Genomic DNA, 24474 nt, shown 5'->3' on the forward strand with positions numbered 1-24474 from the left:
TAAAAACTCAGCCTAAGTTGTAGATGCATAAAATGAATTGCTACTCTTCAACATGGTGCCTTAAAGCTTTGGAAACAAAACATCTATCACCCTCAAGGCGTTGTTTATAGATTGACTGGTTATAACCACGGTAACTAAGGCTGGCAGGGATGATGACATGATGGAATCTGTTGGCTAGGAAGAGTGCTATGTGAGATGCTAGTCGCCCTTCAGAATATGCCCCATCTATAATAGAAAGGAAGGAGTCAATCAAGTCCATTAAGATGAAGGCTCGGATTGCTGTTTTCACACTCAGGCGGCCTTTTGCCATTTGGGGGATTTGGACAGGTCCACTTTTTCCTACTGACACAAATTTGAGGGTGGTGGTTTTGTCACAACTTCTTGTTTTATTTTCAGAGTTTGGTGGGCAAGCAGGCAGGGAAGGTTTCCTCAGCTTGTATTAAAGATTGAGCTATAAACTGCCAATTGTACTACAGCCCAGGGGCGAGGCTTTTTTTTCTTAATAGAGTAGAAAATGTGTTAGTCCCAAAGCTAAATGAAGCGAGAGCTCAGTGAATAATACCAAGCCTTTATATGGCACTTTCATCGGTGGCTCTCAAAGCACCTGACAGAGGAGGTCAGTATCATTAGCAGCAAAGAATCCTGTGGCACCTTATAGACTGACAGACGTTTTGGAGCATGAGCTTTCGTGGGTGAATACCCACTTCCTCAGATGCATGTATCATTAGCCTCATTTTACAGATGGCAAAACAGTGAACACTCGCCTTTGCAGTGAGGCACCCAAAACATGGTATTCGTGCCCTGAAAGACTTGATTTTCAAAAGTGATGTGGGATAAGCCACCTTACCTTAATGTTCTGTTGGTGAAGGTTGGGCCCAGAATCTCTAATTACAACATCCGCCTTGTAAAAACAAAGCTTGATCAGCTTCAGGTGGTTTTTAACCTCAGTCAATTGAATGTAACAGGTTAGTATTTTGCAAGTGTCCCATTGGTGGAGCTGCTTTCCACATCCCTGTCCCATTTCTTTTTACCCAGCTCCCCATCTAATTTAGATTCCCTCCAGCTGCTGTGACCCCACTGCTTACCTTGGCCTGATTGTGCCCCAAACTCATTATCTTTGCCTTGGCCAATCTATCATCTTCACAGAACAGGTCGTGCCCACTACCAGATGAAAGCTAGGCTTTGAAACCTCAGGCTGGCCTGGGCCAGACACTGAGGCCCCAATCCAGCAAGTTGCTTCCCAAAGGTGATCCTCTGCGCCCACATGGAGTTCCACTGACTGCACTGGGGCAGGTGCCAAGGTCTGCGTAGGTGTCGCTTACAGGATGAAGGCCCTAGCTGTAAGCAGGAGGGCACCAGCAAGAGCAACATGAGCCTGATCATAGCAAATGGCAATAACAGAAAATATTGCCACCACTGCTGCCGAGAATTTCACACAGGTGTGAGGGAGCTCGCTTGCATCCTTCTGTTACCACAACTCAGGGGAGCATGGCCCATCCTGCCAATGAAAGGATGTGGTTCCTACAGGAGAGGCAATAAGTGTATTCTATTGTTCTTGCATACCCTATTGGTTCCCTCTGCATTAGAGAGAGCTGTGATGTTCAGAGCTATAGCCTTACCCGAATACCACAGCTAGGATTTTGCTTGGGCCCCCATCTCTATTCTTTTTCAAAAGTGCCTCATCTTGGTGACCAATTTTGTGCCTGCAATTCATTCCAGGCCAAAAAAACCCCCAAAAAACATTCAGGTGAAATTAATTTGAGGCACAAATGCTGCCATTTAAGATGTTCACCTGCCTGATCTGAGGGTATATTTACACACACTGTTAATTACAGCTGCAAAATTAGAAGCCACTTCTAAAAAAACCAGGCCCTTGTATGTCATTTTATAGGAAAGTTGACTATCAATCCGGCAAGGCCAAAGCACAGAGGCCTTACACCGGCAAAATTCATTGACATTTGATGGGGCTCTGCCCAGGTTTGTGAATATGGCATCTTTTGAAGGCCAAATAAGGATGTTGGGGTTTGGCGCACTCTGGTTTTAATATTATCTATTGAGATTTTATTAGGAAAACATAAAAGAGACAGCGGTTAGTTTTCAGAGGGTTTGCTCACCTTAGCTCTTACAAACTTACGCTAAGACGCTGCTGAAGCAGTTTTATTCAGGGATAAATCAAAATAATGCTTCCTCTGCGGCTAAGCTCAGCAAAATCACCTTTGCAGTGTTCTCAAACAAGGCTGCTCTGTTTTGTGCTTCTCCTTTCTTCACCCAGTGTCCATAGATTCTAAAGGCACAGGCATCAATCAGTTTGCGAATGGGTTTCAGAGCGTAGGGGTCTCTCATTATTACCTCCCTGGTAATTGGCTTGACATTCCGATAGTGATGATAGATGCGGACTGATGCCAGAACTGTCAGGCAGATGACCTGAAATGAAATGTAGCCAGTTCATGTGAAAAGGCAGCTGCTTTGGAAGTTAATCAACAGACTATCAATTTAAACTGATTCGTTAACATAAGGATGGCCTTAGTGAGTCAGATCGATGGTCCATCTAGCTCAGTATCTTCCTGTCTTTCGACAGTGGCCAATGCCAGATGCTTCAAAGGGAATGAACGGAACATGGCAATTATGAAGTGATCCATCTCCTGTCATCCAGTCATCCAGCCCCAGCATCTGGAGCATGGGATTGCATCCCTGATTATCTTGGCTGATAGGTTTGTCAATGGCTATCTTCCATGAACTTATCTAATTCCTTTTTGAAGCTGGCCTTTACAACATCCCCTGGCAATGAGTTCTACAGGTTGAACGTGCCTTGTGCAAAGACATACTTCCTTTTGTTTGTTTTAAACCTGCAGCCAATTAATTGCATTGGGTGACCCCTGGTTCTTGTGTTATGTAAAGGGGTAAATAACACTTCCTCATTCACGTTCCCCATGCCATTTATGATTGTATAGACTATCATATCCTCCCTTCGTCATCTCTTTTCCAAGCCCAACAGTTCCAGTGTTTTTAATCTCCTCTCATATGGAAGCTGTTTCATACCTTTAATAATGTTTGTTGCCCTTCTCTATATTTTTTCTATTTTGAATCTATTTCTTTTTTGAGATGGGGAGACCAGAACTGCACAGATATTCCAGGTGTGGGCATACCATGGATTTATATAATGGCATGATATTTGCTATCTTCTATTTATCTCTTTCTTAATGGTTCCTACCGTTCTGTTCACTTTTTTGCCTGCTGCTGCACATTTAGTGGATGATTTCAGAGAACCATCCACTGTGACTCCAAGATCTCTTTCTTGAGTGGTAACAGCTACTTTAGACCCCCATCATTTTGTCTCTATAGTTGGAATTATGTTTTCCAATATGCATCCCTCTGCATTTATCAACATCAACTTTCATCTGCCATTTTGGTGCCCAGTCTACCTTTTCCTTGTTCAAATCCCTCTGTGTAACACGCTTCTTCCATTAAGAATTTCAGTGGTAAACCCACTGGGATATATCAAAAAATAAAGTAAAGGGCACTGCTTTGAGATGGGCCTCCATCTGGTCATCTATAATGTATTAAGGACCTGCACTGTGTTGTCTCTTTAAAGCACTAGTCTACTAGATAGCTCCGTTTTGTTTAAGTCCTATTACTTCCTGTGCATTAGAGATGAACCCAAGCTACAAAATTCAGTCCCAAAGTTTGGCTCCCTAGTTATGGTTTGGGCCCATCTTTAAGAGCCTGACCCTCACCCTCATTAGCAATCAAATCGGTGTTGGAGCCGTGGTTATCGACCATGATGAATAAATAATAAACCAGCTGAAGGCTGTATGTGATCTCACACCTGGCATTGGCCACTGTCGGAAGACAGGATACTGGGCTAGATGGACCTTTGGTCTGACCCAGTGTGGCCATTCTTATGTTCTTATGTTCCTAACATGTTTGAAATGTCACCGTCAGCCAGTCCTGATGGAAGGATCTAAAACAACTCTGTTACCTTAAGTTTCCTTAAAGGGCTGAAGTGCCGTACTTCTTCCACGACATATTGCTGGAAAAACGGGTGGGCCAGCGCATCATTGACTGTGTAGCGCTTCTTAGGATTCACCACCAGGAGCCGGGAAATCTGCAGGAAGGCACAATCAGACGGATTGGCACAGCCGGACGTGCCATTCTCTCCTTATCGTTACCCTGTCCCAGGAGCATTCCGTCAGGTGTCCCCACTACTGGATTCTTGTCTATCTTTGGTTCCTCAGGCCTTGAGATTGCATGAGAAGAGCAGGGTCTAGAAATACTTTGAGGGTTATTTATTATTTGTGTGACAGTAGAGCCTAAAGGCCCTACCCAAGACTGGGGGGGTCATTTCTTTAGGCACTGTACAATCACAGTAAGAAACAGTCCCTATCCCAAAGAGCTTACAGGCTATACTCACAAGACTGATAAAAGGTGGGATGGGGAAAAAGAGGCACAGGGACTAAGGAACTTGCCCAAGATCACCCAGGGCAGAACCAGGAGTAGAATCCACATGCTACTACTGCATCCACCAGGCCACCCTACCCCACTAGTAAAGCTGGAGAGATTCCCCGTTTCTCCCATTCCTTCCATGGCAAGTAAGCGCTCACCAGATCTTTGACTGTGTCTGACTGATCATCCCACTCTGGAGAGCTGAACTGGTAATTCCCACTCATGATCATCCGCAGCATGAGCATCTGCTTCCGGTGCCAGAAGGGCGGGGAGCCAGCCAGCAGGGTGTACATGATCACGCCACTACTCCACCTGCCAAAGGCAGAGCGGACCAGTATCAGTCCACTGGGCACATTCATTAGTATCGCTCCCATCAAGGAAGCCAAGACAGGCATAGACTGCAAAATCCTGATCCAGAGCTGCGTGTCAGATGGCTCCGGGGTGCTCAGCTTATTAGACAAATAGGGCCCAGTTACAAAACTGGAGGCCAGAGCAGAGTTCGGGCCTACACCGTGGTGTTTGAATCTCACACTCCGTCAAGCTGGGAGAGGGGAGGGTTGGCAGAACAGACCACACCTGTGGAAAACTGCCTCGGCTGGTAATGAGGAGGGAAGAGTTCCCTCAGGTGGGGCTCATTAGGTTAGGCACATAAGGAGGAAGCATGGGTAGATGAGGGGCTGTGTAGGAGAAGAAATAACCTATGGCTTCTTCTGTGTGGGAAAGAACAGGAAGCCAGAGTAGATGCTGAGGCAGAAGAGTGAAGTGGCTTTCCTTGCTCACCGGAGCCACCGTGCTAGCCCAGGGAAGCTGTGAGTTAGAGACTCTTATTCTGGACCTGTTCTGATTTCACTGCTTTAGACTGTGGGGAAGTTCTGCTGGGCCATGAGAGAGAGGGATATTTTGCCTTTCAGGCTTATCACCAGTAAAGCCAGTTGGCCCTGTATGCCCCCCAACCCCATCCTTGCAGCGTAGGAGTCGGCTGTCTGGACTGTGCTGCAGTGTAATTCAGGAGTCAGCTCCTTACGAGCCTGTGCTGTCAGTGGTGAGTGTGCTGGAGTTGCTCTGTCACGGCTGGCCAGCCAGGAATAGGAGAACCTTGCACAGCAAATGTCCTTTGCACACATGAGGCTTGTCAGGTGCCTAGTTTAATTCAAGTGACTCACCCAAGAAGAGAGCTGAGAAAGCAGCTCAGCTGTCTAGTCATCATGTGTCTATTTACAGTTACTAATCTGCACAGGCCTGGCCTTGCGCCTATTAAAGTCATTGGCAAAGCTCTCATTTGCTTCATGGAGAACAGGATCAGGCCCTAGAAGAGCATTGTTTTCTGACTGCTGTCTCAGTGAGTGTATAAAACCCAATTTCAGGGCTTGTCAGTATGAAAAGGCAAAGAACCATTTTGGACACCCACTCGTGCAACGCTCATTATTATTAATGACACTTACTGCTTTTCACCTACATAGCATTAAAGCCCAGATTGAATTGAATGGAAGCTAGGCACCTCAATACCTTTATGGATCTAGACCTGTGTGTTATCCCCCTTCAAAACCCCTGTTCACCTGCCTCACAGCTATTGCGACGGTTAGTTAGCAGGGTTGTTACCCCCATGGTATAGACCGTTGGTGGTAAATAATACTACTTCTCTAGCACTGTATGCTCACATAATAGGCAAAGACGAGGAAACTGAGGCAGAGAATTTATGTTAGAGCTGGGATTAGAAATCTGATATTCCTGGCTCTCTGTCATATGTGTAGACTATTAGCCCATGTCATTCACTCTGTGCACTGTATAACCTCTTCACTGACCCCAGCCATTTGTGGCTGGTATTCAGATCTCTTATCCTTGGAGACTAGTTTGAATGAGCTCCTCTTGCTTTTCCCAGCGTCCGAAAGCATGAGAATTTCAGAAGTAAACCCCACTGCAAAGGGAGGAGATATTCACTCCAGTTACTAGGAAAGTTTGTCACTACATATGAATGTTCTACTTACATGTCAACTTCCTTTCCATACCCTGGATGGTCCTTATCCATGGAGCACTCTAATATTTCAGGAGCTAGATAACCAGGAGTGCCACAGATTTCTGCAAGAAAGGGATGGAACTTTTCACTTTAACATCAGTGAATTTGCAGAGGTTTGTACCACCCTGTAACCAGTAAACAGCTATTCATTGAGCGGCTGCTGCTGGACAGAATGTTTCCAGTGTGTGTTACATAGCCCTTAACTACGCTTCATTGGCATCTTATTAGGGGAGTCCAATATCGAGTTATAACCTGTAATGTAGGCAAGGAGAAGAGTGACCAAGCCAAACAGCCATTTGTGCCTTTGAATAATCTCATCCCAATGGGCTATGAAATAACTAGTGTCTGCAAGTAAGGTTGTGATGGGGAAAGCTAGTATGGGATGGCACAGAGTGTGTAACTAGGAGCAACTTGTAGAAATCAAGAGAGAAAATTTAGGATCAACTTCCAGAGGAGAAGCCAATATAATGGGAAGTGGTAGAAGCCCTTTTGGTTAAGATATCTAAAGCGAGGCTTAACAAAGTACTGGTGTACAGACTGAAGGAGCAAGCCTGTCCTGCCAACGGGATAGCATAGACAATCTAGAAGGTCTTCTCCTCCTCTGACTGCTCTGATAAAATAATCATCCCACCTTTGAGCTTCTCATCCCCATTCAACTGGCAGGAGAAGCCAAAGTCCGTCAGCTTGATGTTCATGTTGTCATCCAGGAGAATGTTCTCCGGCTTCAGGTCTCTGTGGACAATGTTCATGGAATGGAGGTACTGGATCACTTGCAGCAGTGCACGCATGATCTTCCTAGAGGGGATGATAATGGAGTGGGGGAGATAAGTCCTCTTTCAGCCAAGCAACCCCTCCAAAAAGAGATCCCATACCCTCTTCTCCTTTCCCCTGAGAACGATGGAAACATACTGAGCTCATCCTGCTTCTAGGCAACGAGATGAGCACTATAGCTCTGAACCCCAGTGTCCAATTCAGTAGCCTGAGAGTGAGCGTTGCCACCTGGCCTGAGGAACAGACACTAGTTGTCCTTATGCTCCATTGAAGCTGGGTGTGGACCAGAAAGTGCCCTTGCACTCCTGACAAGTTGCCAGCTGAGAGCAGCAGTTTTGGGCAACCTCAGGAACTGAAAGGTTTGAAACCTGGGCTGTGAGAGACCCCATTTCAGACCTGGAGACCTTTTGGGGGAGCTTGTCTCTAGCAAGTCCAAAATGCCACTGTTTGTCCAGGCGGAAATGCTGGCAGAACCACTGTGCTGTTCAAGTCTGTCTCACCATACCTGGTTTCCTTCTCACTTAAGGTGACTTTCTCTGTGAGGTAATCAAAGAGCTCTCCTCTCTTCATTCTGTGTTTAGGAAGACAAGGCACTTAAAGATGCTGGCCTTGAGTCACAGCCACAATGTAAAATGGCAATAAAATCTTTGGAATCAACCACTACATGTAAAATGCAGCAACAACCCTGGAAAAGGTCCAGGGGGCTCCCAGTTTGTCTCTCCGTGACCTCAAGCAAATCTCAGTATCTCCAACCCCAAGCCTGCAAAAATCAAGCATCAGGTCTCAAACAATCAAGAGATTTGGCTTTAAAATCATGAGATTTGTAAAATCATCAATGTGGAGTTCTTTTGATGTGCCTTCTGAACTTTGAACCCTGTAGGGTCATGTTTTCAAGCTTTTCTCTGTAACAATGAGGAATCATACTTTAAAAAAAAATTAAAGCTGCCAGTCTCACATAATCACTTGACTCCAGGAGTTGAAGCTTTAAGAAAAACAACAAAGATTATGAGTGTCACAATAAAATCACAAGAGTTGGTAACACTGAATTCTACTCAATTCACAGGTAAAAGGGAGTACATTTGTTCCCCCCATTAATCAGCCCCATAAGTTCACTCTGAGATCTGAGAGTCAAGCTGGGTTCTCTCTGGACTAGGAAAGAACCCAGATCCCTCTCCTGGAATTGTTTTTGACTTAACAAGAGGAAGCCCTTTATCTTGGTCACTAAAGAGCACCAAGATGACTCCAAACACCCCCAGGCAATAGATCTGGTGGATAAGAAGCTGCCCGTTCGAAATAATGTTGTTTCTCTTGCCTTTTACACCACAAATATCATATGAAGGAAGCACACAGGCACAGTAGGGTCCAAATAACCATATTTACTGAAAATACACAACATTCAAGGCATCATTACATATGTAGGCTGGTTGCTTTGGGTGGGTTCTGGCAGCTTTTAAAACATAGAACACGATGAGCACCACTAGAGGGCTCACAAACTATTTAAAGGAACACTCCCCTAGTCTTTTACACAACAAATAGTAGTTTTTCTGACCACCTAACACACTCAAAACTATGCATTTACTGTTTTTTTTCTGTGGGACTTTTCACCTAGATTCTCAGCCCTTCTGTGACAGAGTGCAGGGGGCAAATGGGTGAGCCTGCACTCTGATCACTCTGATAGTAATTAGTTCCCCAATAGGAAGCTGATGGGAGGGGGGGAGGGTGTTAATTACTCAATCAGTAATTGAGCCCATTACACATCAGCCCTAGGCTGATAAGAGGTGGCCCAGAAAGGAAGGGTGCGGGAGGAGAGAAGGAGAAACAGGGCTAGCTGAGCCTAGGCAGACAGAGGCTCAGAACAGGGTGTCCTCTGTTACTTTCCAGCTCTGGTGAGTGGGCCAAGAGGCAGTTCATATTGTCACTGGGCTGTCATGCAAGGACTGTTTGGTGGCGGGAACACAAAGTAAAAAGACACAGGGAAGGCACAACCAAAGGAGTCTGTGCAATTTTTGCGAGGAGAAGACAGGAGTGGGGCCACGCCCCGTGACACCTTCACAAACATGAATTGCATTATTCCCACTAAACCCCAATGAGGCTGGGAGCCTCAGCTGGTGAACTGAGGCCCAAAGCAACTAAAAAGAAATTTCAATTTCTTTTAAGAAGTGCCCTCGACAACACAGAAAGGTGGTGACAGATTTCCTGAGTCCCATTTTTACGGCACTGGCTAGTCGCACACCCTCCCATGCTGTAGCTCCATTGGTGATGACTCTCTAAGCCGGAGCCGCATTTCCTTGTGCCCTGAGGTGCTGTCCAGGCCCAGAAGTTGTTTGGCTGATATATGCAGTGATTTCTTGCAATCAATTAGCTTTTGGAGCTTTCCCACAGGAGACACATGTTTTTGCTTAGCCTGCCCCACTGGCCGCATTCAGATCCAGGGTCTCTTATGCTAAGGGTGGCTATGAGGCGTAAGAAGATGGGTTAATGTAGCCACCTCAGTGCAGCGACAGAAAAGCATCTCTCTGGGCTTGTCCCCACACAAAGTTGCACTGGTTTAACCGAATCAGTGCAAGATCACACCCTGAGTTAAAGAGCTGGCTGAAACCACAAGTCCTGCCTGATCAGAAGTTGAAGCATTGCACAAGACACAGATAGTTCTGGAGCTGCAGACGGGGCCAAATGTATAAATAGACTCCAGGATCTATGACGGACCTCGCCAAAGGTTACAGGGAAACCTGAGCAACCCCGCTCGCTCCCACAAGGCAGGGAGGATGGGAGGCTGCCTGTGCTGACAGCTGCGGCCAGCCCTGTATTGGCAGGGGAGGCTGCAGTCTTAGCAGTGAAGAGAATGTTCTTGGGCATGCAGCGTTGAGTCCTGGCAGAGTCGGATATGTTGCAAAGTGCAGCTGGGCGCCTGGTGGGTTTTTGGGCCTGTGTGAAATTCCATTCACAAATGCCCTTCTGCAACGGTTACTGGAACAGAGGCCACCTGCTTGGTTTCTGCTGAAGGAAGATTGACGCTCATTTCTCATTTAGCCAGCCAGCTTGGTGGGTGTACAGAGGGAAGCCCCTGATAAAAGGGGATGAAGAACAGTAAGGTGGGAACGGGGACACCAGCTGAACCAGCATCATAGCCAGCAAAGCCGCCTTCAGTTTGAGGGCCACATGAGGTCTCACCATGCCCTTCCTGGCTACCTTTCTCCTCTCAGTTAGATCCAGGTATTTCCCGTCTATCACCTGCCATGCTGTGGGAGTACTGAAGGGTGCCCACTATAAAAGAGATGTCCCCCCCAACCAGACTGTTATGACCTTTAATGTGGCTGGGAGGCAAACTCAAGGGACGTGTTCTTCGTAATCCTGGCTAAGCAGGAATGGAGTGATCAGCTGTGATCCTACTGTTGTCAGGCAGCAGGGCTCCAAGGGTACAGCATGGGAATCAGGACGCGTGGGACTTGTTTCCACCTCAGCTATAGGCTTGGGACGTGTCTCTAGCCAAGTCTCTTACCCTCTCTCTTCTCTCAGCTGTAAAGTGAGGGTGACACTATCTCCCAGCCTCACAGGGCAGTGAGATTAGTGCACTCGGCTCTTTGTAAAGAGTGTAAAGCTCTTTGAGAGCCTTAGATGGCAGATGCTAGGGAAGTGCAAAGTGTTATCGTTGTTTCTCTGTGTCATTGACTATGCATTTCACCTCCTCCCGGTGACCGCTCTGGCAATTGATTTGCCTGTGGCTGGGACCGCAGGAACCACAGGTTGCAAGTTATATGGGCCTGTGGTGCCCATGGTCCACCAATATTCAGGAATGGGGGCCTGGCTCCACCAGTGTTTGGGCTTATGTTTTCAGAGCCATCCCGTCCTTAGGACAGACTGAGGCAACTGCTGCAGGCTTTGCACTTCAGGGGAACGCAGGGTCCAGGGTAGCATGGGGGGCTAGCGCAGGTCCTGCGCCGGCAGCAGTGAGTGACCCAGCCCCAGACTGTCCCCGCTCTGTCCCCCATCCCGGCCCCACTCCACCCTTTCTCCACATCCCCGCTCCTGCCTCTTCCTGCCCCTGCTTCGCCTCTTCCCCTCCCTGCCCCCATTCCATCCCTTTGCCAAATGCCCGCCCTGTCTCTTTCTGGCTTCCTCCCCTGAGCAACACTGGGAGCCGGCAGAGCAGAGCAGGCTGGGACCCCATTGCTCACAGCTGCTGGCACCAGGCCCCCCCACTAACCCCTCAGGCCATCCTGGACTTCGTTTACCTCTGAACTGTGGGGCCCCCCCCAAAGAGCAGGGCCCAGGGCAGTTGTCCCGGTCCGTCCTATGGACGGGACAGCTCTGCTTAGGCCTGTTCTGGGCACCACAGATACATACAAATCTGGCACCCATGGCAGGAACAGCTACATTAAAAAAAAAAAATCCCGCCTTCAAATACTCTATGCCTTGTGCCGCATTTCTAACCTCACACACTGCTTGGCACCAGCTACTCGACAGAACAACTTTCCCTCTGCCAGCTGAAACCAGCTGTATGTGCACAGGTGGTTGAGCTCCTGAGAAACCTACGGGGATCTGCGTCGTTTGCGTAGCTCTTTTGGCAGCTTCATGTGCCTCTGTTATCGAGCTGGACCCAAACCAGAATCCCAGCTCCATCACAGAGTTTGAGAGTGTTTGAGTCAGACCAGATCAGGCGCATGGGAGGCTTTCTGCACTGGTTGCTTGGTTCATACAGAAAAGCACACGTCACCTGGTTTGTTATGGAAGATCACCTCCATTGACCAGCCAGAACCTTCCCAGATGCTGAGGTTTAGAGGTTACTGGCTGGCAGTTACTCCTCCCCACAACACCCAACTCTGTTGTGCCTGAGTATGTACTGGGTGCTGAGGTAACTGGGTGCCTTCTGCTCCCATGGAGGTCACTGGGAGCAGGAGGTGCTCAGCACTCTGCAGGAGCCATCCAACACCTGGCTGTACTGGGTCCTAAACAGAGGGGAGCTCAGTTAGTGATTGGAGGGGAGACCACCAAGGAAATCTCCTCTGGACTTGCTGCCAGGAGAGAGGATCAGGCCAGGAATAGCTCAGAGTGCCAGCCTGTTACTTGTCTTGCATGCTTTTAAAGCCAGCCCTGCATGTTATCAGGCTAAGGATGATCTGTTGTGGGATGGGGGCCCATTCCTTTATGGTCTCAACTTCAGTTTGCTACAGCGACCACTAATAGGAAAATCTACATATCCCAGGGACCAAATTTTACTGTCGGATACATTACTCTAAACCCCATTGACTTCAGTAAGGATTGAGTGGGTGTCACCGAACAGAACATGCCCCCACTGATCAATCAGACAGACAGGAGGACAACACCCCCCCTCAAAACAAAACAAAACAGATGGTACTTACAGGTCAAACACCAAGAAGAAAAAGGTGTGGGATTCATAACTATCCTTCAGCTGAACTGCAATAAAACATGATATCAACTATCATGACAGTGCTGTAACTTACATGGGGCTCTATGTACATGGAGTCAGACACGTTCCCTGCCCCAAAGAGATTCTAATCCATTGACTCCCTAAGGATGAAAATGTGAGCTCATCTCAGAGCTCCCCAATCCTGGAAGGTGGCTGGGTGCCCTAGGCTGTCACTGAGCTCAGTGGGAGCTCTGAGTGCATGACACATTGCAGGAGTCACCCAGCACCTTGCTGGATTGGGTCCTGAGCTGAGCTTGGTTTGTCTCTGGCTGGGACACCACCAAGGAAAACCCAGTGCTGCAGAAAGCAGTGTGGGTGAATCAGAGAGGAGGCATGGATGGATCCTTTCCCTGTAGCGATTTCAGTTCAAGGAGCCAAAGTAGCCCACTGGCTACTAGAGGTCTCCCCTTTCAGCTGAGATGCAAGCCAAAGTCCTGGCTAGCTGTGCTTAGCCCCTGGCACCAAAAGGTATGTCCTCACAGTGGCCAAATACCTCCTGGGGAAATTACATTCTGCCTCCGAACAGGCCACAGAATTCGTGAATGGCTCTTCCTCCCCCTTCCCCAAGAAGAGTGAAAAACAAGGCAGTTGTTGTTGACACCAGTGTCAGCTTTGCTACCTAAAACTTCTGGCAGTAGGACTGCATCCCAGCCCTGCAGGGAAATGGATTCTAGCTACACCCCTTGTTCCTTCCTCTAGCTCTTTCTCTGGTCAGATCATCTAATGGCTTTGCACTGAAAGGGACTTCCCAGAACCAATCTAACTAACTAACCAATCCCAGGAATCAGCAAAGCAGCCTTTCCATTTCCTAGAATACCTTCATCAGGGAGAACTGGAAACCTTGTCAGGGAGGTCACAGCCTGTGCTTTTCAGAAGAGCTGAGTCATTAACAAGTGAAACACACAACACCAGAGGTGTCAAGGCAGAATTTCAGGCTCCACGTATGGTACTGGAGCCTGCAAACCAAAGCCAAGGTCCTGAGGAATCAAATGTGAACACAGCAGGCTCTGAAGTGAGGTGCTTGCCCTGTGTCAGTTTGCAGGTTTTAGCCACCCACAGGACTTGTCTATATTTAGAATGCTGCTGCTGCGTGCTGTAGTCCTGAGTGAAGATGCTACCTACACCGACGGGGAGAGCTTCTCCCATCAGCATAGACCTCCACCTCCTGAAGAGGTGATAGCTACGTCAATGGGAGAAGTTGTCTACACCAGCTGTTAGGTCAATCTAACTATGTCACTTGGGGATGTGGATTTTCCACACCCCTGAGTGGCACAGTTATACCAACATAAGCTTGTAGTGTAGACCAAGCCATACTCTTTGCCCTGAAGCAAAGATCATGGATTACAGGTAGCGACTGTCAACACAGTGATTTCCCACTAAGAGCCCTGACGGCCGCGAGCTTTGGAGCTGGGGCCTAACACCTCCTCTAGTCTGTCTTTCCCAGCTGCAGGTTCCATGGAGCATTGGGATCTTAGTTCTAACAGGTGCTGTGCTCTGCAGCAATGCTGACTGGGATCATTGTGGGTCTAGGAGAAGCAGTGAGTGGCAGAAGGGCTGCTCATCTAGGATTTGAGCCAACTCCCAGCAAGATATCACTATCAGACACCATCAGGTGGGCATCCACAGAAGATGGATCCTTTCCCTGTAGAGATTTCAGCTCAAGGAGCCAAAGGGATTAATCAAAATCTGAAAACTCTTGTGAATACCTAGAACAGAAAATGGGGTGAGAAAAGCTACTGATCAATTTGTTACCCGGGTGCCCAGTCATACCAATGCTTTGACTTACTGATATTGGGATGTCCTGAGACCTTCTGAAGGATGTCTATCTCCTTGATAGTGGCTTTCCTCAGCTCCTGGACCTCCTCTGGGGATAAATTACCAGCGGTGATGTCTATAATCTTAACCGCATACTCTTGGCTGGTGGGTTTGTGAATGCACCGACGAACCACGCTGCTTACCCCTCTGCCAGGACCAAGACAAAGAAAAGATTGGAATAGGAGGAAAATTTCTAGCCAGTTTCACTTCCTGGTGCTCGTGCACTAGCACAGTGCTAACAGGATGAGTTAAGGGAGTTTGGGTCAAGAGTGGGGTAGGGGCACAGCCCCCCTCAGTAATCCACTGGGGGCACAGAATTCCTCCAGCTCTGGGCCGTGGTGGCGAGCTCCTCCCCACGCCAGGGCTGCAAAGAGAAGAGCAAGCAGAATGGGGGAGCAGGGAAAGAGTGAGCTCCTGCCAGAGCTGGGGGAGGGGCATGGAATGTCCCAGTGATGTTTGGCAATGTGATCTTCGAGGGCTGGCCCTTGGGCTACGTGTTGTGCATCACCTACAACAGCCTGTCCCTCTCCATCATCCTTGCAGAAGATGCCCCCCAAAAAGGGGTCAAAGTTAGACTTCTGCATATGCCCCTGTTTTCTATATATACTGAAAAATATGTCCTTGTAGTTCGCATTAAGGTATCACTCCTCTGGAAAAGTTTTCTGCCAGATCAGAGATCTGAGCTAAATGAAGATTTACAGAAAGAGGGGAACAGTGCGGGGGAGAAGTGCTTTGTTTGGGGGTTCATTTGGACTCTAACTGGGAGCCAGGGACAGCACTCTGGCATCCTGCTCTTGAGGAGGTCATCAGGCAGTGAGACTGTATTCACGAACACAGGATCCCAACCTGTCCTGGTAGGAAACGCTGCAAGGAAGCTTTCCTCAGAAGCTGCTTTAGACAAGGCTTTTGCTAAGTGTAGACTCTCAGAAGTGTGCTGTACTGTTTTCGTTTTACATATAACCATTTCTGTTTCCATTATCCTTTCCCGGTATCACTTGAATCTTGGATAATAATTGTAGGATTGTTTCACTATCCATATATGTTGTGGTGTGACAAAGGACCTGAACCTGAGTTGTACCAATCAAGCCATTGGTACACTGCTCCCTGGGGAACAGTGAACCTGGTAGTTACTGAGAGTGTTCAGTGACAGGTGCTGGACTCTACAGGGAAGCACTTCAGAGCTGCAAGGCAAAGTAAGGGCTGGCAGAGCCCTGAAGAGATTGTTTGGGTGGCTAACAGGCTGCAGTGTTCGGGAGCTGACACCCAGTTTAGTCCTAGCAAGGCTCTCTGTTGCTGAGGGAGAGGGATAGCACAGTGACTTACAGTCCTGGGCACCCCGAGAAAGTGCTAGTAACGTAACGCCTCTGCACAAAATGATAGCAGGAGGGTTTTTATCAGATGAGGTGTGTTCCAGCAATTTTTGCCCTAAAACGTCAGGCTGGTTCTCATTCTTACGCAGCTGTATAATTCTTCTCCAGAAGTAGCCACATCTCTGTATTCTTGGACAGCTTTCTAAATATACTTGGGGATGAAAGGTACTATATCATTTTTTTGTACATGGAACGATAGGACTAAATACTTTCTCACATGGAATCCTATTCAAATCAGTGGGACTAATTGCATGAATAATGCAAACAGGTTTTGGCAATTCTGTTTACAAGCTACTGGCCCATCGTTAAGAAACCCCACTTTACCTGCCCAGAATTTCCTTCGGGTCATAATTCTTATAAAATTCCTGGGCCGAATGCCAGTCTGGTAGCTCCTCCTCCTTGGTCATGTTTGGATCCTCACTGGGCCCACTCTAAAGCCTTGCTTCAAGGTAACAAATAGCTAAAACAAGAAAAAAACAACAACTAAATAGTGCCATGGCTGTCTTTGTTTCCTCTAACCAGTCCTCTAGTCTCATGGCTAAATATGGACCTGCACCTCTGTATTACTGGATTTCCACTTGTCTGTCTTGTATTCTGAGTCCTGATGTCTGATAGATCTTAGAACTAGAAACAGAGACCCAGACCCTCAAGGGCACTGAGGTTCCTAACTGCCACTGAAATAAATGGGAGTTAGGAGCCTGCATACCTCTGAGGGTCTGGTCCAGAATCCAAATAAAATTGTATTCATCACTGTCCCAGGACCATAGGACTGTACACCGGTGCTGATGAGGTGGCATGCTGTAGTGCTCATGGGAGTCGGCCTTGTTTCTGCTTCCTTCTAAAGTCAGGAAAAGGTCAGGGTGAGCAATAGAAAGGGAAGAAATTAAAGAGAGTATTTCACTGATGGGGAATGTTCTATTCTATGCCAGATTCAAATCCCACTGAAGTTATGGAAACATGCCACTGACTTCAATGGACCAAAGTGTCTCACAAGCTTCCCCCCGCCCATCCTGCTGGTAGAAACGAGCTGTCCTGCAGTCATCCAGCACCAGTTAGGCCCACCTGCAGACCATGCACCACCTGGAGAAGGGGAGCTTAAGAAGGTGGCCTTTCCTCCCCCTCCGGTTGGGCAACGCTATGAGCCTGATGCAAGCAAGGGACCCTGTAGAACTGCTTCCTACCTGTGACAGGACCTAGGAAGCATCTGCAGGGACTACAGACAAGTGAACTATAGTTGGACTCTTAAAAGACCCCAAGAGTGAGCTGAACTCCTGCCAGGAACAGTGAGATTGGCCAAGGGTGGCGGCTTCCATAGGGGACCCAGGAGCAAGAGACCCAACAAGACTACAGTTCAGCCCAGGTTGAGGGTCAGCTGATGACAGGGCCTCTATTTTTGGGGTTCCCATCTTCAGCTGCCTTAGAAGGGCCTTCAGAAAGTGCAGAGCACCCACCCTCTGAAAATCAGGCTACTTTAAGGTGTCACAGAGTTGGGGCCACCAAACTTTGAGGTACCCCAAATCACTTCTGAAATCTTGTCCCTTTCCTGACTGTCCTGTCCCTATAGCATCCCTCATAGTAGAGGCTGTAGTGAGCACAGGGATATTTTCACTGAGGGCACTGGGCATGCACAATGCTGTAGCTCCCTGGCTCACTATCTCACAGACAGAGGAACACAGGCTCTGTCGCGGAGCGCTGCCGCACAGAGTCTGCTTAACCCCTCGCCTGGAGTGAGCAATCATTGACTCCAGTTGCTGGGTGTACTACAAGCAGGGCTGACCGGGAGGGCAGTATTCTATAGTATTGCTATTATTTTTTATGGAAGGACCCCCCAAAATTGCTTTGCCCCAGGCCTCCTGAATCTCTGGGCAGCCCTGACTACAGGCCCTTTAAAATTTCTCCAATCCTGCAAGAAGACTTCCAGTGAATAAAACTGGATTCTTGCTGGGATGGCAGGGGAGAGAGATTCCTTCCTGTAGTAAAGCAAGCGCTTTACAGGGCCAGCACCAGCACCCCTACTATAGCCACAGTTCAGCAAAGCATCTGCTTGAGTCCAATTTACTCTAGCGTGCTCAAGTGCCTTGTTAATAGGGATAGTTGGCTGAACCAGGGCACCAAGCCTGGGTAGGAATGAAGGTAACTATCTTAATTTTACAGCTATGGGGAGCAGGCAGCTGAGACAGAGAGGTTAAGTAGTATGCCCAGCGTCACACAGTGAGCTTGCATCAGAAGAGTTTCTGGCTCCCTGGCCTGTGCTCAAACCACTGCTGCTCTCACTATCAACAACAGCCAAGGTTTTCAAAAGCCACTGGTCCCCCACTTGAGATGTGATAAAGCAGTAGTTCCCAAACTAGGGCCATGGCTTGTTCAGGGTAAGCCCCTGGCGGGCCAGGCCGGTCTGTTTACCTGCCGCATCCGCAGGTTCGGTTGATTGCAGCTCCCAGTGACCACAGTTCACCATTCTCGGCCAGTGGGAGCTGCAGAAAGTGGCGCAGGCCGAGGGACGTGCTGGCCGTCGCTTCCCACAGCCCCCAATGGCATGGAGCAGCGAACCGTGGTCAGTGGTAGCCGCGATCGGCCGAACCTGCAGGCGCGGCAAGTAAACAAACCTGCTTGGCCCAGCCCGCCAGAGACTTACCCTGAACAAGCCGTGCCCCTAGTTTAGGAACCACTGTGATAAAGGGCCCTGATTTTCAGAGAATGGCTGATTTGGTATTCTCTGAAAACCAGGCCTTTTGGAATGTTTCATGTTGGGCAACTCAAATCAATAGAAACGTGAGAAACCGTTGGCTTATTTATCAGGGTCCTTTTGCAATAGACTATAGCACGTCAACAAGACTGGCCAATGGTGATTTCTGAGCCCTCCCACCCTCCTCCAGTAATGATACATTATTGTCAGCTTTTTAAATATAACATTGAGTCACAAAACTGTCTAAAGTGTTTGGATTTTTTTAAATCCATTAAAAAAACTAAATAAAAATGACTCTCAGCAAAAGAAAAAAACACCCAAATACAGTTTGAAGGCTGGATGACATCTGAGCTGCTGCTTCTGCTAGGAGGATATTCTGCTGATCAGCAAAAGCTTTAGTCATGCTAAATAGCGACATTTAGATCTGTACTTCTCCCACCAGGCTCCGTGTTATGAAGCACTGTGCTTGCAGCAGATCGGTTGCATAAGGTCAGGGTTTGGATAACACACTCTGTTTCTAAGACTCCCAGTATCATCACTGTGAAATACAGCAGTTCTGAAATCAAGTTTCCAAGAGTCTATTCAGCACCTGTAGACTTAGGGCCTGATCCTAGCAGGAGTTAAGGGTGCTCAGAATCTACCTGGAGACATTCAGTGCTTACTTACAAACTCTTGTCTGTTTCTTTGTGTGTGTGTGCATGTGTGGGGGGAGTGGGGCGGTTGCAGTAGCTGCTCCTGCTGAAGTCAGCGGCTAGGATTGCCAACAGTCCCTTATTACAAGGGATGTCCCTTATGTTTTCCTCTCTGTACAACACTAGTAGTTGTTGAGTGCTGCAAAAAAGCAGCAAGAAATATCCCCAGCGAATGTAGGTGAGTATGCTCGTTATTTAATAATTACAATATCTAGAGGAGGGGCAGTGCGGGTGTAACACCGACAGACCCCGGTCGTTGCCTGGCAGGATTGAGCCTGGGATCTCTGGAGCTAAATGCATGAGCCTCTACTGCATGAGCTAAAAGCCAACAGGCTCTTAGCTAAGGTTGTAGCGGAGTCATTAATCTCTCAGTGGTCTCAGTGCCACTACACGGGGCAGAGCCCAGCACTCAGGAGGTGTGTGGGTTACACAGGGTACTAAGAAAACAGTCCCTTATTTTTAAATACAGCTTTGGCAACGCTACGCTCTCTTGACTGCAAAGGAAGTAGGGGCAGGCCCAGGGTTGGTGCAAGAATGTTTCGTGCCCCAGGGGAAACTTCCACCTTGCGCCCTCCCCCACTCCGCGGTAGCTCCCCTCCTCCTCCCTGAGGCGCCCCCCTTGCAGCAGCTCACCCCTGCCCCACCTCCTCCCCAAGCACGCCGTGGCTGCTTCACTTCTCCCGCCTCCCTGGCTTGCGGTGCCAATCAGCTTAGGTGCCACAAGCCTGGGAGGCAGGAGAAGTGAAGCAGCCACGGCGTTCTTGGGGAGGAGGCAGGGCAGGGATGAGTTGGGGCGGGGAGTTCCCCCCCCCTTACTTGCTGCAGGTGGCCCTCCCTGCACTCCTCTGCCCCAGCTCCCTCCGCCTAAATGCCAGCGGCAACCGGGGCTGCCGAAGATCCGGCCACCACAGTCGCTGCCAAATAAAATGGCGCTCCCCAAATCCTAGTGCCCTAGGCGACCGCCTAGGTCACCTAAATGGTTGCACCGGCCCTGGGCAGGCCCTAACTTTCACAGATGGCCTTGTTTGTTCGATACCCCAGTTGAGACACCTCTAGGGACAGGGTCCTATGAGGAACGGAACTCCTACAGTGCTCGTCGCTGAGCCTGGCCTCCTTGAAATTCTCCAGCCATTGTGTGCGTGCTCAGCACCACTGGAAAAAACAGGCCTCTAACATAAGCTGTTTAGCATTAGAGGTTTCTTTTGGAGGGGCTGTTCACTAAGTTTATTTAACGGCCAGTTGCAGTTGGACAGAAAGTCCCAGTGTTGCAATTTTGCCTCCACATTGTCTTTTTGTTTGACCTATCAGTAACATGATGATTCTGCTACCATACCTACAGGTGTGCTCTCATTTCTCTGCAGTGCATTCAGCTCATGTCCTCAAATGGTGTCTGTCCCAGCCTGGTTCTAAGAAACAAAACGCTCTTCTTGAAGGTCTTCAGCCTTGACCTATGCTCCATTCTGAGTCACTTACTATCAGTCTAGCTTATTTATATCAGTGCGAAGGGTTGGATGCTCTTCCTTATTTCACTAACACAAACCAATTTCAATCAATTAACTTAGGGCCACTGAATTTATAAAGAGCAGCCTAGAAGCTCTTTCAACTGCTGGAGACAACATACAAGTTAGAAAGTGCACAAGCATTATATAAACCAATAGCTAAGGCAAGACCGAGGGGATATTTTAAATAAGAGGGAGGATCAGGCAAAGAAAAGAGAACACCAACACACCTCTGACAAAGTGTCCTCAAGAGGGCATGTGGATTTGGCTTGTTTTTAAGGGGGAAATTGAGGCAGGTATACAGGGCGAGTGAGTCCCACACCCATAGCAAAAGTTCAGTGTCTACTGAGCTCAGCTGAAAGGGTGGCACCTGGCAAGGAAGGTGGTGTTAGGGCACATAGACCCACCACAAGGCCTCTCCACATGAAGTGCCCTCTACTGCCACACCAAGCTGAAGTGTTCAACACCTTGCAGGCTGGAGTCCTAAGGGCTTTTAAAATCTTAAGGGCCTGATTGGAGGATTTCAGTGGGAGCTGAGAATGTTCTGTACCTCCTGGGAGATGCTCAGCACCTTGCAAGATCAGACCTTTAAGGTCTCTTTTTTGTCTAGTTTTGTGGGGGAAAGACCTAGATTTGGAGTTCTCTTCAGCGGGAGGGCTCCTATAGACTTCAGTGGATGCAGCAAGCTCCAGCCTAACAGAGCTTGCTTTAAATCCACTGGCCCCCTTTACAGGCAGCTGTTGTAAAGAACTAACAACAGCAGGAGAGTCCAGTAGTATTATTGGTCCTGGAAAAGGAGACTTCTTTAGCAGGGTAATATTACTCTTTAGTTAGAGAAGGAAAATTGATTATCTCAGCATGGATAAACCTACACATCTGCACCAAGTCTGCATTTCATATTATCCCCATATCATGTAATCTGAAACTTTGAGAGCCTGAAATAACAGATTGGCCACCCCTGGTTTAATGTATACACACAGACTTAGTGACCCTCAGAGCCACATATGATAATTGTCATAACCTCGAGAGCTGGGCATGCCTGCCAGGCCTCGGCGCTTCTGCCCTGCGGCAGGGTGGTGGGGCTTGGGGCTTCTGCCCCATGGGAGGTGCCTGCCAAGGCTCGGGGCCCTGGCAGGTGCGCCCCATAGGGCTGAAGCCCCAATCCCCACCACCCCGCTGCAGGATAGATACCCCAAATTCCCCATCCCTGGCAATCTGTTGGACTGAGAAGAGGGACATGGTGGGTTCCAGGAGCAGCACTTTAACTGTACAGGCGCCGCACATGGTTCGCAAGCCATGGTTTGCCCACCCCATGTTAAACCCTAAAGAATAGAGCAGATAGAGGACTAGCATCTCTCGGAACTGTTAGTACCAGTCTATCTACTCTTGATGCACCCTTTAAATTAACATACTTGGTAAAAGGGCAAAGCTCAATATTGCAAGATAATAGGCTAAATTCTACTTTGACACCAGTGCAGTCAATGGAGTCATTCCGGTTACACTGCTACAATATTGTAATGACAGCAGAATTGGACACAATCTGTTCCAAAGTCCTGATTGGACAATATACTTTTGTTTCAGAAATCCTGATGGTTTTAGCCTTCACTAGTGTATCTGAGAGGGGCTTTCAACTCCAGCAAGATTACATAATTACCTCTAGGGTACCAAAAGGACCCACCATGCCAAAGGCACATAAGAAAACAAGGATCTCTGCCTTACAACTGAGGATTTATGTGATCACTTGTAAGGTGCTATATAAAACATCACAACATATCAATGATTTGTAGCTCTAACCGGTTGCTTCATACGCTCTCCCCCACTCTCCTTTGTAGATGTACTCCTACTGCTTGTTTCCTTTAGAGAGCTGTTTCTAGACACAGCAGGTCCCTACTTACCATTACCTCTTTGCAGATTCTGTCTTCTACCGTCAGCCCAAATTTTCCTGGAATAGCCGTTAGGGATCAAATTACTACCACAAAAGTCAAAACGAACTTGAACAATAAGGGTCTGAGACACAGACCACTTTGAGTCCCACAATAACAACCCAGCCTTCAGCCCGGCTGCTAACTCATTGCAGGTCAGCGTCCGTGTGAGGGCTGCAAAGCCAAAAATAAATTGCAGTGTGACTTGGAAGCAATGCCAGAGCCTCAGGCATGAACGTACGTTGCCACAACATTTGTTTAATTTCTGTTTAGGAGCGGAAGATTGGGGAAAGCAACATGAATGACCCTTTCTTGAAGGGATCAGAAACCATTCAATAGGTAACAGTGCTTTCCTGGGTCTCCTACATGTTACTGAATTGTAATAGCAGGCTGAGTAGTTTCTTGTAAGTGATCAGTATTTTTTCTAAGCATTTGGAGCCAATTCACAACTTTTATTAGGTAAGATTTTATGGGATTCACGCACAGAGCATAGAAAGGACTAGTAACCTCAGCACGCATGTTTCTGAAGTGCTATCAGAGGAGTGGGAGGTAATTAAGCTAAAGCCAATTTGATAAGAATAGTAACAAGGTGAGAAGGCAGAAGCCCCATCTTCACCGCCTTGGTCCTTCGTGCTCGCTTCCCCCTCTGAGTTCTGAACATTTATGCTAATGTACATACTCAATAAGAATGTTGAGAGGGTTCTTTGACCCTCTTGTCCTTCTGTTCTCCACTCCTGAAATGGGTCACCTGCCAGCTTTGCCTTTCCCGGTTCTTGTCTCAGCTCCTTGGCTGCAGTACATCTGCTCAGTTCCTTGTAACTGGGATTCTATGCACGCTGTTTAAACTACTGCGGCTATTCTTACCATGGCTCCCTTGGGAGAAGCCACACAGAATTCCTAGGAAACCTCTACAGAAGTAAGTTTGAGGCTAAAATGTGAAGTCATGATGGGGAGAGAAGAGAAAAATCTCTGCTTTGGTTCAAGAGCAAGTGCTCAGGCTACAAAGGCACCTTTAAGATACAAAGTGGTAAAGATTCTTACCCAGGCCGTTATGCAAACTGTTGCACTGCTCTCTTGACCTTATCAAACTTTCCCCCATCTCTACATGCATCCTTGCACTTTATTTCAAAAATAGTATCCAACATTAATTCCATCCGCACCGTAACAATTTACATAGCTATACATTTCCTACAGCCTAAACACAAGCTGATCAAGTTGAAGCGTATTTGTTCAAGGATAGCAGAATGGAGATGGGGAAAGTGCGTTAGGAAAAGTTATTTACTTGTTCCCATGATATAAGAACTAGAGGCCACCAAATGAAATTAATGGGCAGCAGGTTTAAAACAAATAAAAGGACATTCTTCACACAGCGCACAGTCAACCTCTGGAACTCCTTGCCTGAGGAGGTTGTGAAGGCTAGGACTATAACAGGGTTAAGTCCATTAATGGCTATTAGCCAGGATGGGTAAGGAATGGCGTCCCTAGGCTCTGTTTGTCAGAGGATGGAGGTGGATGGCAGGAGAGAGATCATTTGATCATTACCTGTTAGGGTCACTCCCTCTGGGGCACCTGGCATTGGCCACTGTTGGTAGAGAGGATACTGGGCTGGATGCAGGGCCGGCTCTACTGTTTTTGCCACCCCAAGCAGCACACTGAATTGCTGTTACGGATGGTGGGGGCAGTCTGTGTGCCGTTACGGTGGCACGCACGTTTCCGCAGCGGCGGCAATTCTGCGGCAGCTTCTATGTTCAGCTGTCCGCAGTGGTGCAGCTTTTGTCTTCCGGCTGAAGACAGACGCTGCTTCTGAATTGCCGCCGCCGCGGAAACACACGTG

General features: G+C 48.0%; 1 protein-coding gene across 3 annotated transcripts; it reads right to left on the reverse strand.

The window, feature by feature from the left end:
• Positions 1 to 2141: 2141 nt before the first annotated feature.
• On the reverse strand, positions 2142 to 22802 carry PHKG1 (phosphorylase kinase catalytic subunit gamma 1). 3 transcript variants are annotated; one of them, XM_050929541.1, is made up of 11 exons: positions 22614 to 22802; positions 20557 to 20625; positions 16166 to 16301; positions 14443 to 14618; positions 12589 to 12643; positions 7734 to 7799; positions 7089 to 7252; positions 6429 to 6519; positions 4602 to 4755; positions 3980 to 4105; positions 2142 to 2424 (listed from the first exon to the last, which is right to left on the reverse strand). In XM_050929541.1, exons 3-11 carry the CDS (start codon positions 16246 to 16248, stop codon positions 2173 to 2175), a joined length of 1167 nt encoding a protein of 388 aa, XP_050785498.1. In that variant the 5' UTR covers positions 16249 to 16301; positions 20557 to 20625; positions 22614 to 22802; the 3' UTR covers positions 2142 to 2172. The 3 variants fall into 3 exon arrangements, with proteins under 3 accessions (XP_050785498.1, XP_050785497.1, XP_050785496.1); XM_050929540.1 differs by having other exon boundaries at positions 20553 to 20625; XM_050929539.1 differs by lacking the exon at positions 20557 to 20625.
• Positions 22803 to 24474: the final 1672 nt, after the last annotated feature.

The sequence above is a fragment of the Gopherus flavomarginatus genome, chromosome 19 (genome assembly GCF_025201925.1).
Source record: "Gopherus flavomarginatus isolate rGopFla2 chromosome 19, rGopFla2.mat.asm, whole genome shotgun sequence".
In the NCBI taxonomy this organism is placed as follows: domain Eukaryota; kingdom Metazoa; phylum Chordata; order Testudines; family Testudinidae; genus Gopherus; species Gopherus flavomarginatus.

What these genes read in the sequence shown, in the direction of transcription:
- PHKG1 (XM_050929539.1), bottom strand. Translation starts at nt 16,248, where the DNA reads ATGACCAAGGAGGAGGAGCTACCAGACTGGCATTCGGCCCAGGAATTT. An exon ending in TTAAGTGAGAAGGAAACCAG is followed by an intron (nt 7,253 to 7,733) that starts GTATGGTGAGAC and finishes CATCCCCTCTAG; the next exon opens with GAAGATCATGCGTGCACTGC. An exon ending in CAGACACAGTCAAAGATCTG is followed by an intron (nt 4,106 to 4,601) that starts GTGAGCGCTTAC and finishes GCCTTCCTGCAG; the next exon opens with ATTTCCCGGCTCCTGGTGGT.